General features: G+C 33.0%; 1 protein-coding gene across 1 annotated transcript; it reads right to left on the reverse strand.

Annotated features, from left to right (window-relative positions):
• Positions 1 to 134: 134 nt before the first annotated feature.
• LOC18048666 (histone deacetylase 15) lies at positions 135 to 11760 on the reverse strand. Its single transcript, XM_006440859.2, has 18 exons — positions 11653 to 11760; positions 10354 to 10613; positions 10085 to 10261; positions 9827 to 9938; positions 9354 to 9430; positions 7864 to 7939; positions 7704 to 7768; positions 7301 to 7356; positions 6047 to 6170; positions 5831 to 5956; positions 5684 to 5734; positions 5211 to 5279; positions 3602 to 3710; positions 2277 to 2356; positions 1712 to 1794; positions 1547 to 1592; positions 1044 to 1215; positions 135 to 765 (listed from the first exon to the last, which is right to left on the reverse strand). The coding sequence occupies exons 2-18, from the start codon at positions 10582 to 10584 to the stop codon at positions 644 to 646; spliced, it is 1776 nt and encodes a 591-aa protein (XP_006440922.1). The 5' UTR covers positions 10585 to 10613; positions 11653 to 11760; the 3' UTR covers positions 135 to 643.
• Between the last annotated feature and the right edge of the window lie 13419 nt (positions 11761 to 25179).

Below are 25179 nucleotides of genomic sequence, written 5' to 3' on the forward strand. Positions count from 1 at the left end.
TCAATTTGTTTGAATTACACCATATTAGATAACAAAATTTGTGGAATATACAAGAATTCACAAAATATAATATTAATTTAGGTATAACAAGAAATATAAAAATAACAATAATATTAAATGGCTATATTCTACCGTATAAAACATCCATTCAGGAATATATAATCTCATGGAAGATCAAGGTGAATTTAGTTATATGATCTCTCTCAGACAGCAGTAATTCATGAGACTCCCTAACAAGCAACAATTCTAAAGTTGCATGAACGATCAAGCACAGCGGTCGTAATCACGTTAATGAATGTGAATAGATACATTAGACTCGGTAGAATCTGACTAAATCGAACCCTTTCACTCTATGAGAAGCAAAGGGCAGAAAAAAGAGAAATAAGGTTCAAATATTCTAGTAAGTTGCATTAGAATAATAAAAAGACAAAAAGAAAGTGTTCGATATCCACATAAAAACTGCATGGAGAAAACCTGAAAGGTAAACAAAATGCACAAAATTACAGGATAGAAGGGATGCACAAAGGTAACCGCTACAAGTCAGTCAACACCCCTTGATCTTACTCAAAGATGCCCTTTAAGAATTTAATACAGTAACCTTTTCCTTCCCCATTTCCACCATATTGGGCGTCACCGCCACAAGTCAGTTAACACCCCTTGATCTTACTCGAAGATGCCCTTTAATAATTTGATATAATAACCTTTTCCTTCCCCATTTCCACCATATTGGTGCGTCAGCTCGACGTATCTTTTTAATTTGCTTTTCTGCAAGATGGGGATATATTAATATGGGATAATTTACTGGGAAGGAAAAAACAAAACCATCCCAAAATGATGCATATCCAAGACTTCCCACCCCTCACTCTCTCTTTCCTGTACATTTTTCTCGGGTATAACTATCAAAAATGTCATTCTTGTCTCACAAATAAGAAATACTAGAAGTAAATGAACTAAACAAATTAAGAAATACTAGAAGTAAATGAGCTAAACTTGAACCGTGAACATTTAAACTATTAAGAAAAGCTCAGAAATGGGCTCCTCACTTTTGTTTTCAGCAGCGTATATTTCCCATAGTGACTGCAATTCTGTAAAGCAGGATGCTAGAGAAGGCCAGAAGTTCATCTGAATCTTCAATACTTCAAGAACAGTTACCAGGCCAGATTTGGAAGGAGCAGAGTCACCTAATTCGCATCCAGGATTTTCACCCAGCAATACCTTTATTACCAAAATTATGTTAAAAAATATAGAAATATAAGACATCATCATTAAACAGAAATATAAGAAAACACAGTATCCATTTACCTCCAAAAAAGAAAAAAAAAACACTACCATCACTAATAGAAGTGCATTTTGTTACAGGGCCAATCTCTTTGTATGAAAGAATCCAAGGTATCAAGGTACCATGGATGTTTTTAAATGTGTGACCTTCCCAAACATGGTGAATCCAATAGTGATGTTTGAATAGACCAATAATAAGAGCTATACAAAATTTCCAAATGAAAATATCTATTCGTGAAATGTCCATTTTTCAGGTACTGGAATTCACCTTAATCACTGAAGTAGCAGAAGAGGATATTGAACGGAGGTTGTAGCTGCAAACAAATATATAGCTCATATAACTCCTCAAATCAAAGAAATAAATACTGTTTAAAACCAAAACTGACTGAAAATAATGATGATAAAACGAAGACCATATAATTAAAGCACAAACCCGCCCTCGAGTATAACAAGCAACTTGCCACCGGAGAGAGCATTCAGCATGTGTGTCATCTGTGCATATCCAGCAGGAGTTACCTACATGGAAAAATGTTCAGTAAGAAATCAACAGTCAAAATGGCAAAAACCCAAATGCAGACATACAAATTCAAAACAACAAAATGACAAACCATTTATTTTCTCAAGCACATCAAAATTTAAGTTTTCAAAACATTGTAAACAAACCATTTATTTTCTCATGCACATCAAAATTTGAAAGTTTTCAACACAATCTAAACAAGCAGAACACAATTATAGGGAGGACTACTACAGGTGACTTGAACCATTGAGGGCCCCCATACAAATTCAAAACAGCAAAATGACAAACCATTTATTTTCTGAAGCACATCAAAATTTAAAAATTTTCAACACATTCTAAACAAGAAAAACATAATTTACAGGGAACACTACTACAGTTGAACTAATGCTGCACTAACAAACGAATAATTAGCAATGATGCAATCAAACTAAATGATCAAAAATGTAAATAAGAAAACTCATGTCAATAAGAAAATCCTTACATCACAGCAGCCTAAAGGATCACCCCTTGCGGCATCAAATCCAGCTGATATGATAGTGAAATCAGGATCAAACTCCGAAGCTGAAATTATGTGTTTGAAAAAACCATCAAATAGATAGAAGTACTAATCGATTGCAGACGATACACTTGTTATAACATACAAAATTACTACAGTCAGCAGTTAAAATGAAAATACATAGTTTAAGGCTACCCTCCATGGACTAAAGAAGAGAGCATAAAATCATTAAATAGAACATACCATGTAAAGAGAGTAGCACACAAACTGTGGGGTTAATTCCGCAATGATTTCAAACATTAAACACCACAAAGATTAATTGGCATTTCATCTTACACATACACAGCAGCCAAGAAATTGAAACACTAATGATCAATATTCAGAAATCCTATCCAGTTTCCCAGAACTAGGGATGGCATATTTCAATCCATGGAAATGGTAAGATATACATCATCCATGACCCTTCCCATACCCATCCTTATATCCATGGATCCTCAAAACTTGAGAGTGGTTTAGGATTCGGATGGAAATTTTCAAGATTTGGGTATGAAATACCAAGAAAAATGCCATCCCTAATCTTAGAATCACGCACAACCACCAGTGTTTCCCTTCCAAACAACTAGCATTCTCTTATATCAGCAGTACTTATAAAGGTGAACCCATAGTTTATGATCCTACGCATTATTCCACAGCAAAATGGGCATCGCAGGATATATAATTACCCAACAATCTTGAAAGTATTACACTATTACACACGTGTGCACTCCATTGAATTCACTTTATTGCCCCTTCAAATTTTTATTGAACACAATATTAAGAGGCTAGTGTGTTCAAGAAGCTTCTCAAATTCAAGGAGTAATGAAGTAAATTTCAATGAAGTTAACATATCAATGAAGTTAACATATATGACATAAGTGTAATACTTTAACAAATGTTGGGTATTATTTCTTCAAATGACCAGACAAAAAGCTGATTTTTGTGCAGAGAATAAAAAATGAAATAAAAAACTTAAGGACATGCGTAAAAGCCATAGAGACAGAGTGAGTCACCATAGTTCTCCTCTATTAAACAGTCTTATTCATATTGTGTGCTAAATGGTCTTTCAGACCATTAGTGAGTCAAGCTAATATGTAGCTGGCCAGCACTGAAACCCAAACTTTTCAATCGCATGCACAAAGATACTAAGATGAAGTGAATCAGTAATGTAATAGTTCATGAAAAGTTTCCACACTACGACACAAATATTAATACCAAATACCTCTTCTTCATATGAACATACACATGCAAGGATAGAAATTAGGGAGAGTAACCTATGGGAAGAACAACATTCTGAAATGCAAAAACATAATCATTATCTCCAACTCCACCACGATTCCACGGAACATTTACACAATATCCTTCTGCACCATCAATACCAACCTGCAGAAATGTTAATGCCAATTAAACTATTTAATATTAGTTTGTATTGCAAAGACAGAATTGGTTAGCAGTTAAAATAAAAAAATACAGAACCAAGTAGACCAGATGGAAGAAATAGATACCATATTGCAAACAAGAATAAAATAATGATGCATGATGCATGCACAGAACCAAACAGAGAGTATATATATTTTCAGAGAGATACATCTTACCACTTAGTTTTCTAAATGAGCAAGCAGACAGAAGTATGAATTCAAAATGTTCAACAAGAGAAATTTCTAATACACCACATGTATCGATTCATGCCACAACTCATGCAGTGAATATCAACTTAAATGTGTTTATAAACCCTGGACAGAAATATATTAAATAACATAACAAAATGAAATAAAGCTCTATCAGACATGTGAATAACCTAGAACATATGTCAGACCTCATGATGTCATTATCCATCTCAGAGTTTTTGGTGCAGCTCTAATGCTCTGTATTTCCACAAGACCTCCACTGGTATTTTACCTCTTAACAGGAGTATAGTTCTTTCACCACAGAAGTTAGCCCCTCCCTATAACATCAGGATCTTTTATTCAGAGGCCAGGCTTCTGACCAATAACTAAAATAGTACTTTGTTTTCCCACCACCACCTTTCCAGGTTGGGAAAATGTTACAAAAGCGAATGGATCCTTTCCATAGGCATCTGGAAAAGGTTAATCTTCATCATTTATTGGTATGGAACCAAAAGCTCAATAAAAATGGGAGAACTTTACAAAGAAACAGGGGAGACTTTATAAAGAAAAGACAAGGGGGATGTAACCGAAAAGCTAATAAATGCATTTATCAGCCTTTGGTAGGCTCTTATTCTCAGGTCTGTATGAAAGGTATATTCTGTATGCCTAGACTTGAGAACTGCTACACTTATAAAGAAACCGTTATCATAACTTCATTGTCTTAACCAATCAACAAAGGAAAAAGAAGAAAAAAATGTCAGCATCATAACTACAGTCTAAGTCAGCAGTTCCTTGCCGCCATCTCCTATATTTAAGCTATGTTTAAACATCATTACACAGAAAGCAGTAGATATACTAATTAGAATAGGTCAAGCACCAACTTAAGAGATGTGAAAGAGAAGGAAACACAGTTGCAATCTGTGTTTAGTGGGGGCAAAGAAAAGAAAATATTTTCTGCCAATGCTTGCTCATTGCAATATTTTAATAATAAAAAAGCTATGGCAAATCAACAAATAATTAAAAAAAAAAAATCATACGACACAAAAAATTAAAGTCATAGCAAACAGATAAATCCTTGAACCCCCAAACCCAAAAACCTGAAGGCACACATGCAGCAAATCACAAAACTTAAAATTTCAATCTTTTTAATCTATTACCTACAAACATCTCACATTCGTGCTAAATGTACAGCCACGTCAACAAAGATTTGGATGACTCGAACTGAAAGAACACTTTGATTTTCTTATCTTCAAAAAAAGTGTTAGCAATCAATTACCTCATTTGCAGCTCCAGTACCGGGATAAAACCTTCCTCCCTCATGTCTATGTAAGGAAATGTACAGAACCTATAAGTGGAACCATGACATCAGCACTGAAAAATAAAGCCAAAAAACCAATAGGTGAATTTCCATGCAAAACCTTCAACTTTAAGTAATTTATCCATGAGAAAATGCAATGGAAGAAGCAGAGAATTTGTGCAGTGCAACATTCAAATTCTCATAGCATGCTACTTTTGTTTTATCACATTATCCAATATCTGATAAAAAGTTAACATAGATTGTGTCAATAGAAAAGGAGACTTAAAAAGGTGAACAAACTGTCCGTTAGCCCCAGAAATAGCATTTATCTTTTTTTAACAAATTATCAATAATTGGAGTTCAGGGTAAGGTAAAAAATCTTACATAAACAACCATTTTTCTAAAGTAACAGATTGGTTAGTTAAAAATTCGATTAATATTCTCTGACATACCGATTTGTTCCGCTCAAATATTTCTTGGGTGCCATTTCCATGATGAACATCCTGCAACAATCAACAAGAATAAGTTACTTCCCCAATTCAATGCACGGTGTATCAGATCCAGCAACTATGTATCAAGACCGTATAGCAGAAAATTACCCAATCAACTATAAGAACCTTCTTTGCACCTGCAGCCAGAGCTGCTAAAGCAGCAACTGCGGCATTATTGTGCAGGCAGAACCCCATGGCCTGGCTTACACCAGCATGATGACCCGGAGGCCGAACCTGACAATTCAAAATACGTTAAAGATAAACAACAAAAGGACCAAAATCAGTCAAGATTTCACATACATGCAAATGACAAATTACTCATACCAGAGCAAAACCATTTTTAGCACGTCCAGACAAAATTGTTGAAGCAAGATCAGCACACAAACCTGCTGCAAGCCTAGCAGCACGTGCTGAATGCTCATTAGCATACGTGTCAGGAGTAAAATAACTGCCAATCAGAAATAACAAGTTAATCATGAACCCAATGGCGTTTAAAAACAAAAACAAATCCTGTATAACTAGGCTTCAAGACAAGACCAGGCTATTAAGTTCCCGATAAATTGACAAAAGATAAGCTCAGCCAACTCAACATTGCATATGCCTCTTTCCCTAGACAACCCAAGAACTAAATGTTAATATGTTATTTCTTCCTCAGTCTTCCAAAAGTCTTATCTCACCATCTCCAACTTACTAGCAATTCGAAATTGTTTTTAAAATTTCAAATTAATGATTGACTCCCGGATATTCAACTTACTAATTAATTCTTTATAACGTACTCTATTTTTCTATATTTTGAGAATAGAATCAAAATCGATTGAATTTCGAAGATTCAAATTCGAAATTCGAAACAAAAATTCGAATTTTCTTTTGACTTCCTTTGAATCTTGTCATTCCACCTCTCCACCTGAGGTCCAACCTCCCATTAATTCACAAGAGAAAAATAGAGAGAAATTTGTGTTTCTAACAATTCCCTAAACATATTAAATGGCACAACATGTTAATATGGTGATTCTTTTATATATATATATATATATATATATATATATATATATATATATATATATATATATATATATATTCTTTCTTTTTTGGGCTTCAACCTATAAAATCTTACTATCGATCATGTGAAAACGTACAACCAAAGTATAACATAACAAGCTCTAAAAATTTGTTATTTCTATCTTCTTCTTTTTTCAATATTTTTCTCATACCAAGGCTCAAACCCCCTTAAAACCAAAAAAATAATTTTTCACCAACTACAACGTTTGATTGCAAAAACTACACCATCCAAACCTATCTAAAAAATACTTCAACTCCCTTCTAGTTTGAGTACTTTAATAGTTTATTTTCGTGAAGATAATACACATACATACTCACTTTTTCCCTCTTTCATACAAAAATGTCAAACTCCCTCCAACCCAAATAGATATTATTCACCACCTAGATGTTCTCATTGCACAAATTTACGTACAAACCGATTATAGATTACTTAAATTTCCAATACACACACACACACATTAGAGAGAGAAAGAAAGAGAGATGAAAGACGGATTAATGAAAAGATGATTGGTTACAAACCTAGAATGAATTTGACTTGAAAGATCCACAGCTTCAATCTGCTCCAAAGAATGAACCTATGGATCCCGAAATCGAAAAATGAGAAACATTAAAAATTATCACAAAAGTAATAACAATGTCCACCTCAAAAAATAACAGATAAGGACATGTAGGCCACCAAAGCTATATATCATTATTGTTGTGACACCACCCAGCCCCAACATACATAAACTGGCAATCATTCCGTGTTGCCATACAACCTCAGACATTCAACAGTCAATGTCAAGTTAACTCTCATTGCAATGCTTTTCTGCTTAAAATTTTCAGATGAAAACACCTAATACAATATAGAATGACAGGATATAAAGATCACAATATGACCCCTTTACGCTTCAAGGCTCAAGTTAAGAAACTGGCCACCAACCATCTTAAGTTCTTCTCTTGTAATTTCTCTAGCAGAAATTGGATGGCATCTTCCCGGAAATATACCTGCAAAGATCAAAATCACATTTCTTGTGTGCTCCAGAAACACGGATTAACCAAATCCCTAACCTAAAACAGAAAATTTGCAAAAGAAAAAGTACCAGCGGTAGCAAGGCCAGCAGCAATAGCTCGAAGACGATCTGGTCTTTCTGGATGTGGACGTGGCTTCATCTCAACCTACTCTTGCAAAGAATAACCAAGACAGAATTGTAAGTATTTATAAAACAAAGAAAAAAAGAAAAACCGCCACTCTCTCCACTAACTTTAGAAAAATGAACAAAACAGGATATTGGATAAAATTAAAAAAAAAAAAAAAAAAAAACTGTCATCAGAACTAAGCAACTGTATGTGATCACATAGAATATGATGCAATATTATCTACTAAACTAAAAGAATTTGTTGTTTTGCCATAAACCAATTTACCATGGGATTAATTCTGTTCATCTGAAGTTCAAAAAATACAGTTTGTATCACTCTTAAAGAAAAGAAATGGATGAATTCCAATCGAAGTTTTAAAGTTCACCAGATTCACAGTTTCCAAAAACTTTGAATTATCATAAGAAAATTACTAACATATGTTGTCATCAGTAAATTTGCTGCTTATTTTAGGTTTCTATTTTCTGAAGCACAAAATCATACTATTTAAGGGCATCTCCAATGTAGCACTAAACCTAACACCAAACCACCTTTTACACCATTTTTGGTGTAAAATGCTTCTCCAATGTAACACCAAAATCAACACCAAAATGGTGTTATGAATAGTATTGCACCAAATATGGTGCAACACTATTCATTTGGTGCTAGGGAAAAAAGTCCCAAATATTCTTATTACTTTTTCTTATTTACTTATATGTCCTATTTTATATAATATTTTAAAGTTATTATTATTATTTTTGTTATTATTTTAATTTCATTTTTTAATTTTTGAATATTATACTAATATTTTAAATAAAAAATATTCAACACAAAAATAAATAATAAAAATAAAATGCCAATAACATTAATTACTAGATTACATATTACAAAATTAAATTAACACAAATTTAAAAAGCTACTACTACTAGCATAAATTTCAAGAATTTCTTGCTCGACACAAACAAATCAAGGATAAAGAGGCTCACATTGCACTCCGAAATGCACTAATTGATCATTTATGAGATGAATTTAGTAATTCGAATAACTAGAGTATTATTATTGTTATTGTATTTTTCTATATTAATGTAATGTTTAATTTTCATAATGTACTAATTTAGTTAATTAAATGCAAATTTAATAATTTTCTATATTTTTTTTGTTAATCGATAAAAATTTACTTATTACTTAATTATCTATATTAATAGTAATATTTATTGCGTTAATTGAATTAATTCTTGAGAATTAAAAGAATAAAAAGAAGAATATTCTTTTTGGTGTAAAATTTGGTGTAAATGGGTTGGAAATGAAATAGTAATTTGGTGTGAAAAAGGTACATTTTTGGTGTTGGTGTTACACCAAAATGGTGTTAAGCATTGGAGATGGCCTAAGGCATTATCTACCCCATCTCAATTCAAGCAGAAGTTTGAACAGAATATGTTGTACAGCAAAACCTTACTTCTGAGTGTAGCAACATTCTCTCATCAAACCCTATTGCTGTGCACCTGTTGGAGAAAGAAACTCCGGACTGCAAGTCTACAGACAACCTCCCAAGTACAAACAGAATCAGATGAATGCAATATCAACAACATTAGCTTAACAATTAGATAGCACATGCTAGGTGATTCAGAATGATCTATTGGAAGCAAGAGAATATGAGATTTGTAACAATATAGATAGACATCAAGATGGATTCAAGTTTCATCGAATCAAATTTTAATTGAGCTTCAAGAAAATTTATTTCAAGAAAAAACTAAAATCTAGAATTATTTGTTAAAGAGACAAAGACAAAGACCGAATATGAGACCATTCCAAGAATTTCAATAAAATTCAGTATCATGATAATGGAAAGCTACATACATAAAACATTTTAACAAAGGAATTTTTTACAAATAATGGCAAACATACCAACTACGCTTAGTAACAAATCACCTTTATATTTCCCTTTGAATTCTAATTCAACATCAGTTGGACCATCTTGTGAAGAAGGTGATGCAAAAAATCCATGCCTCAGGATGCCGGATTCCTTATGTTCCCCACATATCTGCAAGGAGGACATTTCACCAAATCATTTACAGACAACAACATCTTTTATGTTAGATAGTTGCCAATGCAGAATACAGGTACGGCAGTACCAGACTAGCATCACACCACAAGTTTATAAGAAAGAGAGATATACTAGTTACATACATCACAATGGACAACATCATCCAGGTTGACCATCGTGCAGTTGGTGCAAAACCATTTCATAATCTCGAAATGTTTTTGCATGGGCTCCCAGTCACTGTCATCTTCATCATCGTCATCGAAGGAGTCTTGGTTGTACATATCTTGCAAAGTCAATTCTCTCTGTACCCTTGCCTTTTTCTGTAGAGAAGTAACATAATAAATAATATAAGTTTTTAAGTACTTAAGCATAGCCAATTCCAAACAACCGATACATCATGTGATTCACGTACAAAAACAACATCAGGCTGTATATTTGTATCTATATCTTCAGTTGCATCTCTGCTGGATACTCCTACCATGTGTTCATTGGTACAATTTTCATCATAAGGAGTAGCAATGGTTCCATTAGAACCATGTCTTCTTTTACAGTCTTGACGTGGAGATAGGAAACTTTCTGGGCAAATACTATTCTCAGCCTCCCCGTTCGCTAAACGGCTAGTTTGAAGTGCTTCTATAACCATACTGTATTCCGAGTTCGCATGCAGATGTTCTGCCAAAATCATCTTTCATTAAAACTTCAAACCACTAGCCAACAATGGCTAAAGATTAAGAATGTTAAATGCACTTAAAACTTGACATTCATTTCCTTTTCTTTTCCGCATCAAAGAAAAATAAAAAAAGGCTCAATTACACAGAAGAAGAAAACAAATACATAGTTAAAAGGACCTAAGAGGGAGGGGAAGATTCCTAAATCAAAAAAATAAAGAAAACTGCACTAGAAACTAAAAAAAAATGTATCATTGCCAAATTTGATAAAAAATGACTCAGCACAAACAGCTTTTTCCTTTTTCTAAAAGTTACCATGCACCCCGACCCAAATTAAACCCTATGGCCTTGAATAAACTTATACGGTATCGGACTTTGACTTGCAGGCTCTCCCTCCAGCATAATAAACAAACACAAACCAGAAAAAAAAATCAACTTACAGTCTTTGTAACATAATACAGAGGAACAAAGAATAAATTCCCACTTAATTTTACATCATTTTTCCCATTTAATCTCTTGTAATTCAAGCTTCCTTTTTTCTTTTTTTCCTTTTAAACACTTAGAAAAAATGAGCGTTCATTGGGTTTTCAAAATATATTAAAGGGTAGAATTCTATGCTCTCTCTAAAACTAGAATATACAATATAAAATCAGCTAACTTCAGTACCAAACTAAAACTAAAATTAATTTTTCTCTCCCAGGGAAAAGCTTAACAGAGACAGTAAGCACAAAAACAGCTTATAGCTAAACTAAACATTTACATATGCGTAAATGAATCTATAAAATAAATTATAATTAGAAGACAGAAAAAAATGAAGGCAAATTTCAAGCCTGCATCACATTCTACTGGTATTAATTCAAAAAGAAAAAGAAAACCTAGATTGTACGGAGACATAAATATCTGCAAATAGATCTTTGTTTTCATTTTTATTCGTTTGAAAAAAAAAAGCCGTTAAAGTATCGACGAGAACGAAAATTCACAGATCAATTAAAGAATAATTAATTTTTTTTTCAAACAAAGTTTACTGTGATCTTAATTCTTACCAGAGGGTAGTAGGAGCCGTAGAGCAAATCGAGGGGTCCCTCGATGCAAATCCGGCAAATTCGAAGGATGAGAGAAGCTGGTTACTTAATATTACTGAAACGGTGCGCTTTGACTTGCAATTCTTTTTGTTTTATTTTGTTTTTGCTTCTTACGCTTTAGATTTTTGATAAAATATGTTGGCCTTTTTTATATTTAAAAATTTGAAAGGAGTTTTGAGTTGATAAACTATCAATATTTAATTTTAAAAAACCATCAAATTTAACAAACTGGTGACCTCCGCCCATATAAAAATATTATAATAACAACGGAACTTATTTTGAGACAAATTAGCACTCGCACATGTTCAGTGGATTATGATAATGGTAGTGTACATTTAAGGGCACCATACTCGATAATGTAGGAATGGTTAGATTAGATTAGACGTTTATATTTTAGATATTAGTTACTCTTTATTATTTTTATAATAGTCATTATTCTCTTGGCATAAAAAATAAAAAAACTTTTTTTAAAAAAAAGAGATAAGTAAGCCATTTACTTGATATTTTATCTTAAGAATATAAAATAGATATTTATTATAACAAAAATATTTAAAATAACAAAAATATATACAAAAATATCTTATCAATATTTTTTTATTCACGCTCAAACCAACATTTCTTATTTTTAATATTCAAAATTTTTTATTTTAATCTCTGTTCATATGATTTATTTAATTAATAATAATTTTAAACAAAAATGTATTTAAAAATAAAGATAATATTGTAAAATTATGGTGTAATGAGAGTTATTAATTATTATAAAAACAATAAAGAGTAAATAGTATAGATTGATTTGAGTAGGAAAAATTCCCAATCTTCCTTATATTTTATTGACTTTTATTAATTTTTTTTTATCATATATTGGCGTCCAAACTATATGATACTGTATCCCTAGTTTCGCTTATGTAAAGGCATTTTTGTGACTACTGACATATCCCCTCAAAAGAATTTCGAAACAATAATAGGCTAGAAAAAGGCTTTTCATGGTTCAAGAGAAGAACAATATCTCTCTTTCTCTTGTTCCTACTTGAATCCCTCCCCTTTAGTAATGTATTTTGCCTCTGCTTTAATAGCCTAAAAGTCACATAATTTGCTTATTTTCGGAATTTCTTTGAGGCTAACCTTTTATTAATTGGATATTGCTTATCTTACGAATTGACAATGCATCGAGATATTAACCATCGCAACTCAAGTGGTCTTCCTTTAATGTGCTACTAAATAATGTATATTTATAACAATGCATGAGATAAATAATGGCGTAAATGTGATGGAGATAAATTTACTATTTTAACCTGAGTTTTATTTTTCAGATAATAAATAATTATAGGTTTATAGTTGTACTAAATATTAAAGGAAAATTATTATTGCACCACCTTTATTTTGTCTTATATCCAACCACTACAAATTTCTAACATGTATTTTGCACCACCTTTCTTTTCACATTTGTATCAACTAGCCAATTTTGCATTAATACTATTAAATAATTTTAATAAAATGACAGTTTTAACCCCAAATAAATTAAAAGACCATTTTATTTTATAAAAACTTTAAAAATAAAAAAATATAATGATAAAAATATCCCTAATTTAATAAAAATAAATCCCAAAACTAGAATTTTTATTTTTAATAAAAATTATTTTAATATAAAATTATAATTATAAAAATAATTACAAAATTTTGGGATTTAATAAAAATCCCCTAAATTATTAAAATTTTAGGATTTATTCTTTTAAGAAATAAATTCAGTTATTTTAATAAAATTTTACAAAATTAAAATTTTTTAATAAATAAATTCATTTATTTTTATTAAAATTTTGTAAAATTTTAATTTTTAATAAAATAATTATTAAAATTTTGTAAAATCTAAATTTAGTAAAAATTAGTTGAGCACCTCTATTGGGATTTATTTTTTATTAAATTTAGGGATATTTTTATGATTATAATTTTTAATTTTATAAAATAAAATAGTCTTTTAATTTATTTAGGGGTAAAATTGTCATTTTATTAAAATTATTTAATAGTGTTAATGCAAAAGTGGCTAGTTGATACAAATGTGAAAAGAAAGGTGATGCAAAATACATATTAAAATTTTATAGTAGTTAGATGAACATAAGACAAAATAAAGGTGGTGCAATGATAATTTCTCAATATTAAAATTTAATCCTTTTTTGCTAGCTATATTATCTAATAAACTCTACACAAACCCACACACAGTCTAAGTGGATCTGGGCATTAATGATCGCTCCTTTCACTTTCCACACCATACCCCTTGGAGTAACTAAAGGAGTGGCTTGGGTATACTTGTACTGCATGAAAAATACATTTATTGCATGATGAATCTATATCTATATCTATATATATAGAGTTGAGACTTGAGGAGGTGATGTGGCATCACTATTTCTCATCTTTGTATATTCTCTATTATCTAATAAATAGAGAAAGTTTCTTTTAGATTTGGCTTTTCATCTTTTCATAATTAATTTGATTGTTATTACACAATAACAATTATGTAAATATTTTAATGAGGCATATTCTTTGTAATGAACATCCAAGGGGGAGTGTTATGAATTTATTAAAATAAATGTAGATGTTCATAACATATATCTTTTAGTCTCCCCACTATCTCTCATTAGTAACCTTTAGCTTCCCTATAACTCCTACTATCTCACAAGGAATTATAATCCATAATTTTTCATTAATTTCATGGAGTGATTATGTAACTATAAAAGGGGAGCTCATTTTTTTATTTTGTACACACACAATTAGAATGAATAAAATCACTCTATAATATATTCTCTCATTTTATTATTTATCTTGCGTTGCTTCTTTGTTTGTATTGCTGGCTATTAGCTTTTTTTGTTTTTTATAAGGCTGTCTCATCTAAAAAAAAAAGCAATTTATATTTTTTTTTTCAGTTTCATCAAGTGTAAATTAAGAAAAAAAGATAATACTAAATTTTTTTTTCAAAGCCGCGTGAAGCGCGGTTCTATTTTCTAGTATATATATAAAGCTGGGACTTGAGAATGTGATGTGGCATCACCATTTCTCATCTTTGTATATTCTATATTATCTAATAAATAAAGAATTTTTTTTTTAGATTTGGATTTTCATCTTCTCATAATTAATTTGATTGTTATTACACAATAACAATTATATAAATATTTTAATAAGGCATATTCTTTATAATGAACATCCAAGGGGGAGTGTTATGAATTTATTAAAATAAATGTAGATGTTCATAACATATATCTCTTAGTCTCTCCACTATCTCCCATTAGCAACATTTAGCTTCCATATAACTCCCACTATCTCACAAGGAATTATGATCCATAATTTTTCATTAATTTCATGGAGTGATTATGTAACTATAAAAGGAGATCTCATCTTTTTATTTTGTACACACACAATTGGAATGAATAAAATCATTCTATAATATATTCTCTCATTTTATTCTTTATCTTGCGTTGCTTCTTTATTTGTATTGCTGGCTAATAACTTTTTTTGTTTTTTATAAGGCTGTCTCATCTTAAAAAAAAAATTAATTCATATTTTTTATTAGTTTTATCAAGTGTAAAGTAAGAAAAAAGGATAATACTAAATTTTTTTTTTTCAAAGCCGCGTGAAGCGCTTTTCTATTTTCTAGTATATATAAAGCATACGACATGGGATATACTTTTACTTGACATCAATTCATGAAGCATAATACCTTAGTTTTCACATGTATGGCGATCACATAAATTTAAATATCCTATAAATACGTTTGCATGTCCTAAGCAATAGGGGGAAAGCATTTGAACTAGCTTGCATGTCTATATTATGTCATTCTATGCGTGTAGACTATCACGTGGCAATCACACCACCACTTTTGCATGATGAATTGTGCATATTGAATGATAGGGCTCAAACATATTCAATGGATCTTTGACACATTTGATTAGAATTAATCTTAGTGCATGTTTGATATGACTTATTTAATGACCATAAGTGTTTATTTAATTCCATAAGCTCTTATCATATTTTTTGTTGTTATTGGGTGATTTTTCTAATAGAGCTTTTGAATTTTAAATAAACTATTTTGCCCCTACTAGTAAAAGCTCAAATTTTGGGTTTTTGGGAGTAGAGGTTGAAATTTTTTTTAATGTTAAAATATCTAAAATATCACCTACTTATTTGACAATCTTATTTTATTCTTTTCATAATATAACTTTAAAAAACTTGCATATTAAAGTAATTTCATAAATTTTTAATAAAAATTTTATTTATAAAAACTCTATTTAAATAAGTTTTATTTAAAAAACTGTACCAAATGGAACCTTATTTGACCTTATTTTTGGGCTAAAACCATTGGCTTTTGCTTGTATAGTTTTGTATCTCTATGACTTAAATATATATTAACTTATTATATTAAGAATGTGTTATGTTTTTATAATTCAAATTTCAAAGGAAAAAAAAAAGATTATCAAAAAAATTATAGTGGTGCTATTAATACTCTATAAAGTCTGTGTGAAACCCTTTTCAATTGAAATTCCATAAATAGCTCAAAGCAAAATTAATTTTTTTTAAAATAGGAATTTAATTGAACACCTACAAAATTGTTTTTAACAAAATTTATACCGCCACACAATTCTCATAACCAATAATTTCTCACAATCTATAGCTATCGTACATGTGTGTGTGTATAATTTTTTTAACTGAAAATTTGTTTAACTATTTGGTTTTCTAATTTTTTATTACTGTAAATACAAGTAGTAGAGTTTTTATAAAAAAAATTAATTTGGAAGAAAATGTGTTTGTATTTTATGAAAAGGGAATCAAGTCTATAAATTGAAGTGGGGTATTTTAGAAAATAAAATTAAAATGGGGTTTTATAAGATCTTTAGAGTGTGATGAGCTCTGCTCAAGAAATTAACACGTATATGGCACGGTATTTCACTCCCTTTGGGCTCACAAGTTCCCCAACGCTAGGATCTTAAAAATTGGTCCTTCTCCCATCTTATGTATTTTGTAGTTCAAAAGAGTACACCTTTTGACACCCCACCGAATGTCTTATAAACTCCAGCCCAGCCCATGAGGACTCCTCTTGTGCAGAGAAATGGTCCATTCGGCAATCAGTATTCACAAATCACCAAAATTGGTTTACACTGAATTCAGCTGCAGCAATAAATGAGGTTGACGGTTTCGCTGGGCTTGGAGTCGTCATTAGAAATTCGAAGGGAAAATTTATGGCTGCTTCAAGTTCTCAAATACCCTTTTTTTGGTGATATCGAATTTGTGGAAGCTAGTGCAATATTGGAAGATATCAAATTGGCAGAGGAGTTGGGGCTTATTCCACTCGTGGTCGAGTCCGATTCACTCAATGTCATTAGGCTCGTGTCAAAGAGAATTAGTAGCAATTTAGAGATTGATTGAGTTATATTTGAAATCAGTGGTTTTATTTGTAAGAAAAGTGTGTTTGTTGTGAAACATATTTCAAGATCTTGTAACTCAGCAGCTCATAATGCTAGTAAAATAGCATCGCTTAGAGCTCTATACATGGGTGCAAGAGGCGCCTCTTGACATTGCATTTCTCTTGTAATGTTCCTGTTTAATGAATCATCTTTTTTCAAAAAATAATGGCTAATTAAAAAAGCAAAATTATCCAATTATGGCTCTGTAGCTCTCGTTCGTTGCCTTCGGGGAAAACCTTATGTGAAGTAGGCACACTATCTTAATATGTTGAGGTGATAAGCTTGTTCATTAAAAACTTGTCATTTGATAGGTTTGATAAGTCTCTTAATGAAACCTATAAATTAAATAATATAATTTCATATTATTAAAAAAAATTATGGATTCTGCCATGAGACCAATTATTCGGATGCCCAATCTCGATCGTTCAATTGTATCTAATAGTTTAGGTAATTTTATCTTAATGATACATAATTTTATCTTATTTTCAGTGACATAACATTTTATCCATTAAATAATAAGAGGGTTAAATAAAACTGAATGGCAGAATAATTAAATAAATAATTTTATAGGCTATAAAAATTCATCATTCAATTAATAGTTTCTACATACTTGGATAATAGCGTTTCTCTTTTATCCAGACGAAATCTCTCAAGATATTACGTTGAGAATGGAGTCATTGTTTGTAGATTGGGCCGTTCAATCCTGTCCTTCATCACGAGTGGATTCAATCCTTTCCTTCATCACGACTGACGAGTGGGGGAGCCAATTTGGATTGACAGATCATATTCCTACGTTTTAACATGTTTCTATTACAATTTCTAGAGATTTGTAGTTTACTTAATTTATTTTTAATTTATGATAAATAATATTAACATAGATTCGTTATCTAAATTATAAGTCAATATAATATAATTAATTAAATAGTTAATCGTGTCGTGAATGAGTCATGGTGTTAAAATTTTTAATTTAAACTCAACAAGTTATTAACTAAATTGATATGGACAAGCTCTAATTAATAATTACATATTAATAATTACGTCGAATTTGATCCAATCAACTGCGAATTCTGCGATTGTCAAAATTTAATACCTAATAATGGTTATTGCTACTTTTTTTATTTTAATGATTTTGTTTTTAAGGTAAAAGTCACGAAAGCCATGATGGTTCGAGAGAAAAAAAATTCGTTATAGTTATGGGCAAAGGTAGGAAGGTGGGGCGAGAGATGGGACACATGTTTTGTTTGGGATTAGATTTCCACGTGGGGATGGAAAGGTACTGATGCCTAATTTTTGCTTTCTACGGTAATCTCTCATGCAAGAAGTTAGTACTTATCGTTAAAGGACAAAGACGTCCGCAATGTACAATTATGAACCGCGGCAATACGTTGAGCTTTCGCATTTGGACACGCCTCCTCTTTTTTTTTTTTTTTTTTTTTGTAAGAAAATATGGATTGCATTAAAAAGACAAAGCATCAATTAATCCGGGAGGTGGAACATGTCTGTACTCACCTAAACCTGACATAAAACTCCCCATCCAAGCAACAGTATGGGCAGTGGAGTTCACAGATCGACGAACAAAAGAGAAAATTACTTCTCCTAGAGATTGAGCTAAAACTCTACAATCAGTGATAATAGTACTAAAGTCATTAGGATAAACAACCTTATCATGTAAAGCATTAAAAACTTATAAACTATCCATCTCTAAAACAACAGATTGAAAAACAAACTTCTTGAGCCAGCTGAGAGCTTCCCTTACACCAATAACTTCTGCCTCACGAGCTTCAAATCTACCAGAAAGGATGTCACTTTTCGCCACAATAAATTCACCTCCAGCAGATTGGATGACAGCACCAAAACTAATCATGCCTCTTGAACTAACAATAGCTGCATCAACATTACATTTGAACCACCCTACACTAGGCTTAAGCCAGCAAACTGAGCCATGAGCATATGAATAAAAAATTAGAGGGAAATAGACACTCTTGCGAGCTTACTGCCAAAGAAACATATTCTACCTAGCAGTATTCAACACAGATTGGACCCTCCCATTGACATCATTCCAAACTTTGTTATTTCTATTCAACCACAATCCCCAGCAAACCATGGCAGCTAGGCTACAATCATCAATATTACAACAAGAAAATAAATCCTCCAGCCAATAAACAAAGCTCACACAACTCCCATTAAAACCCATCACAGAGGATATCCAGCAAGCTTTAGCAAAAGGGCAAGTAACCAATATATGGTAAACAGATTCAGATGAAGTGTGACAAATGGAGCAGAAAGCTTATACCTCTACTCGACGCTGCAAAAGGTTGTCGGCAGTTGGAAGAACATTTGCCATTGCTCGCCAAAGAAAATTCTTAACTTTTGCAGGAACAGGAAGTTGCCATAATTTACGCCAACCACTACTACTAGGGGGAGAATGCATAGTATCAAGAATTCTGTAGAAGCTACAAACTGGGAATAGACCTTTGGAATCAGGCAACCAGAACCAAATATCCTTGTTAAGCCTTGAACTAAGAGGAATCCGGAGAATAAGATCTCGGTCCCCGTTGTTGAAAATATCATCCATAACATCATAGTCCCAACGACATTGATTAGGAACCATAAGGCTGTCAACTGTTGCAGAATTGATGTTTGCTGGTAAAGTAGAAGTAATTAAGCCACTGTCCATGTTTGGCAACCAAGGGGCACTACCTATAACTGTTTGCTGGCCCCCTCCAATTTGAATACGACTACCTCAAAGAATAGCTGGCTGTGCAGCCAAATTTGATCTCCAAACATAACTAAGATTACTCCCCAGCTGAGCCTCAGCAAAAGATGTGTTAGGATAGTATCTCGCCTTGAACATGTGAGCCACAAGAGTATTGTGATTGGTTAGGAGATGCCAACCTTGCTTTCCAAGCATTGCAATATTAAAAAAAATGCAATCTTTTAAAGCCGATACCCCCATGAGTTTTCGGTTTACACAATCTATCCCATTTCATCCAAATAATACCCCCACTGCCATTCCCTTTTCTGCCCCACCAAAAAGAGTTCGTCATTCTTTCTAACTCTTTATAAAGCTCCATGGGAAGAAGGTATATATTCATTGCGTAGTTAGGTATTGCTTGTGCAACTGTCTTAAGTAAAATATCTTTACCTGCTCTTGATAACAATTTTTTGTTCCACCCTTACAAACGCTTCCAAACTCTATCACAGATATAACTAAGAACAGCAGACTTGCTTCTGCCAATATATGATGGAAGACCCAAATAAGTGCCATGGTCGTCAGTGCCCTAAACCCCAAGGAGGCTGCAAATATAATGAGCAACCTCATTGTTAACATTTGCGGTAAAGGAAATGGAAGATTTATTGTAGTTAACCTTCTGATCCGAGGCAGCCCCATACATAAATAAAATAGTCTTCATCGCACGAGCCTCTTGGACACTAGCTTTGAAAAATATAAAGTAGTCGTCAGCGAAAAAAAAATAAGTGAGGTATGGAGCACCCCTAGCAATCCTTACCCCATGTAACAGCCCTGCTCTCTCGTAATGGTTAATGAGCGAGCTTAGACCCTTGGCACAGATAATAAAGAGGTATGGAGATAATGGATCACCTTGCCAAAGGCCACGGCTAGGAACAATAGGGCCTATTTCCATCATATCCTAAGAGATTTTGTAGGTTACAGTGGACACACATAACATAATCAGATTAACAAAATCAGAATTAAAACCCATCTTGAGCATAATAGAAGATAACAATCCTCATTCGATTATATCATAAGCTTTAGCCATATCAATTTTAAAAGCTGATGCCCATTCCTTACTTTGTCTTTTCCTCTTTAGATAATGCATAATCTCAGCCGAAATCATAATATTATCAATAATTGCTCTACCTGGAATGAAAGCACTATGAGAGTCCGAAATGATAGACCCCAATACCAACTTAAGACGACTAGCTAACATCTTTGCAACAATTTTGTAAAGGACATTACATAAAGCTGTTGGCCAAAAATCAATTATATTATTTAGGAATTAAGATCACAGAGGTCTTATTCAAATCAATAGAAAACACACATTGCCTAATATAGTTCAGACACGCAACAAAGACTTCATCTCCAACGATTGGCCAAAATTTTTGAAAGAAAGCGAGATTTATACGATCTGGTCCAGGAGACTTATTTAGATGCATGTTGAAGATCGCATCACGGACATCCGTTGGACTAAAAGGCTCTATAAGAGAATGATTCTGCTCGGCTGTAATTCTTGGCTCAACACATTGGAGGACCTCACCACAAGAGCCACATTCACAGGAGAAAATCTGAGTGAAATACTTGTTAATTATCTTGTTAATGTCTTCCGGAGTAGTACACTGCTGCCCTTGAATATTTCGAAGCTTCTCAATCACATTTTGCTTCTTCCGAGCTGAAGACATAGCATGAAAGTACCTTGAGTTCATGTCACATTCTTTAAGCCAAATGGATTTTGCCCTATACTTCTAAAAAATCTCATGGCTGTGCAATAATTCGTTATAGCACTTCCTAACTTTAATAAATCTATCCACACTAGCCGAATCACATTTAACCCGAAACAAAGCCATTTTCCTCTTGCACTCCAAAATACGAGTTTAGAAATCATGCGTGAGGTGACTACCCCAACGAAGCAGAGCAGAGCTATAAGAAGAAATTTTATTTTAAATAGGCACTCCTATAGACGAAGCCCAGCTATCTTTCACAACTTTTATGCAATCAGATTCACAGAGCCAACTATTCTCAAACCAAAACTTCTTACTTTTAGGGGATCTCTCCACCGGAGCAGGATCAAGGAAAATTAGAAGATGATAAGAGCAAGAAACTTCCAGACTAATAACTTTCGCTTTCAGGAAAAGGTGAATCCAGGAATTAGAGGCTAGGGCACGATTCAACCGCTCCCCAACCCAATCTTCAGAACCCCGAGAGCGTTCCCAAGTGAATTGATAACCAATCATGCCCAAATCGAAAAGACCTGAATCCGAAACAGCTTCCTGAAACCCATACAATTTCCACTTCGGGTGCACATGCTTCCCATACTTTTTGCTTGAGTGGAGGAGATCATTAAAATCACCCATACAAACCCCATGGTAAAGATGAAGACAAATCAAGAGAACGCAACAAGCTCCATGACTCACGATGACAGACAAATTCTGGAAAACCATAGAAGCTCGTGACGCGCCATTGTCTCCCCTCTGAATTCCCAACATCCACATCAATAAACGTCTTCCTAAACTTGAGTAATTGAACCTTGTAATTGGGCTTCCAAAATAAAACAAGCCCACCACTCCGGCCAACCTTATCTACCACAAACAAACCAACATAACCCAACTGGATTTTAAGCTTCTCTAACTTATCTCTATGGTATAATGTTTCCATCAAATAAATAAAAACAGGATTATACTGCTTGGCCATGTCTACAAGAACCTGAATTGTTCATGGGTGGCCTAATCCACGACAGTTCCAGTTTAAGCAACTCATTTGTCTCAGTGGGCCTGATTCACAGGTCCCACCGCTAGTCCGTTTTTTAACACATCTAAGTTCTCCATCATGGGAATTGTACCCATCTCTTTACAACCCACTATTAAAAGCGGCCCATTACTCGAACTTCTGCACTTAGCATCTGAAATAATTAATTGAAAATCATAATTAAATTCATTTGCCTTTACTATAGCCATGCCACTAGTAAAATCCCCCGAATTCTGGCCATTAATGCCCATTTGACTCCAACCTCTAACAAGAGTGGGAGGCTCCAAAGTAATAGGCACATTCCTATCCATCTGCTCTTTCCCACGAGATTTGTTCCCATCCTTCGCGGATTTTGTGGCCCCATTCTCACCCACCACCATTGCAATCCTTGAGTTTGAGTAGTTACCAAGATTGCCTGCCTCCATCTCTGGTGGTGTTGTCCTCAACTAACGCTCACTAGAATTCATCATACCTCGTCCAGGTGGCGCTTTCATCCATATACCATAGGGTCTAGCAGCATTACCATCCACACCATTATACAAAGAAGGGGAGTTGCGCTTAGTATAACCAAGAAGACCACATATGAAACAGAACACATTGAGTTGTTCGTATTTGAAATCCACCAAAAACAATTCCCCTCATGTTCGTTTCAACTGCATTCGTCACTTGAGAGGCTTCCTTACATCAAGAGACACCCTCAGCCGCATATAATTTTGCCAAACACCTTTGAGATTATTCTCGTCCGACTTTATAAACGAACCAATATAGTTGCCAATACTATGCAAGATCCGTTCAGATTGGAAACCAAGAGGCAAATTATAAACTTAGATCCAAAAGTTGTATGAAACAAAAGAACATTTTGGGGTTGCTCATCAGCACATAATCTGTGAACAATGAGAATGTGTTGATTAAATGCCCACGGTCCAGAATCGAGAACCCTCCTTACATCAATTTCATGAAAGGATTGAAACAAGAACAAAGTAAGAGATAAGTCATTGATACAAACACCCTTTCCCGGTCTCCATAATGCCGCCATAGTATTCTTTATAGCAGCAAAGTTGATCACCTTATCAGTTAAGAGACGTCCCAAGAGTTAATAACGAGAATCATTTTTAATCCTCCCATTATCTTCATCCTCATCTTCAGCCACCTCAAGACCACCATTCTCCTCTTCATCAAGTTGCAAACGTTCACATTCATTATGCAAATCAATTGCTCCTCGACTACTTTAACCAGCCATAGAGGAACGAAGAAGAAAGGACAATGAAATTGAAAGAAAAAGCTAAACCAGCTAAGAACCAATCTAACTTGTCAGTGAGATAAGACGAAGCAAACTTGCCAAGAGACAAGAAAAAATTTCTCTTTTGAACTACGGCTATATATAGTTATTGTAATTTTTCTCAACCTAAATATAAATTCGTGACAAGGAATAAGCTTTTAATAAGAAATATGCGACCTTAATAAAATAACGATAACTTAAAAGAAGAATACACAATTTTATATATATATAAAATAACATATGCTGAATTAGATATTGTAATTTTTTAAATTTATTTATGACTTTAATATTGTTAAAATCCCTTTTTGGTAAGTACAAATATATTTTATTGCTTTATTTGTTTATATGTAATATTCCTCTATTGTTTTAAATTCAGAAGAATTTAAAAGGGCTGCGTGATATCTCCAGTAAACTCAAATTGGCCGTGTCTTGTGTGTAAATTAGGTAGATGTGTATCCTTTGGGTGAGCATTTATTGATGATGCTAAGTTGGTGGAAGCAGGGAAATTTATACATATGGCCCAAAAATTCTGATAATTTTTAAAAGTAGTCAACCTAAGTTTTTCTATCATATCTAACCACACATAATTTTTAAACTTAAATCCCTCAAACCTATCAACAAAATACCCAACAAAGTACATTCTCACCCAAAACTCACCAACGCTCACCACCCTTTACTCACCAAAACTCACCACCCTCTACTCACAGCATCATCAATTGAAAAGTAAGAAGATTAATATTTGTCTTATACAATATGTGTTATTATTTTAAATTATTTAGAATTTATGTGGATGTTTTTAGTAAAACTGAGTTAGGAAACAAACCCAGAAAGTGTGCAACATGTACCTGTCATGCATGAGGTTATGCGATAGGTAGGGATGGCAAAATCCAAGTGCAGGTCCGGGTTTGGCCTTTGCAGTTCCGAACCCGGACACTAATTTTACTTTGCTGTATCCGAATATAAACCCAAACTTTTCAACTTCGGGTCCGGTACGGGTTTGACATGAAAAATAACGGGTTTTTCGGATTTCGGATTTTGAGCCCGGATTTGATTTCAGATGTGGAAAACAATCATCTTCAATTATTTCTTACAACTCTGAATTTCTAACTGCAAACGGATGAACACACAACAACATACATGAATACTCACACCCAAATCTACTTATGGTTTTTTTTTTTTTAGCAGTAAGCTAATCAGGCTTACTTAATATTGATGGTGGACAAAAATCCCTCACGAAGTAACAATACTCTCACAAAAATAAAATCTAAGTAAAGGGCAGA

Source organism: Citrus clementina, unplaced genomic scaffold (genome assembly GCF_000493195.1).
Source record: "Citrus clementina cultivar Clemenules unplaced genomic scaffold, Citrus_clementina_v1.0 scaffold_3, whole genome shotgun sequence".
NCBI classification, from domain to species: domain Eukaryota; kingdom Viridiplantae; phylum Streptophyta; class Magnoliopsida; order Sapindales; family Rutaceae; genus Citrus; species Citrus x clementina.

What these genes read in the sequence shown, in the direction of transcription:
- LOC18048666 (XM_006440859.2), bottom strand. Translation starts at nt 10,584, where the DNA reads ATGGTTATAGAAGCACTTCAAACTAGCCGTTTAGCGAACGGGGAGGCT. An exon ending in AGGTTCTTATAGTTGATTGG is followed by an intron (nt 5,735 to 5,830) that starts GTAATTTTCTGC and finishes TGATTGTTGCAG; the next exon opens with GATGTTCATCATGGAAATGG. An exon ending in ATACGCTGCTGAAAACAAAA is followed by an intron (nt 766 to 1,043) that starts GTGAGGAGCCCA and finishes CCCATCTTGCAG; the next exon opens with AAAAGCAAATTAAAAAGATA.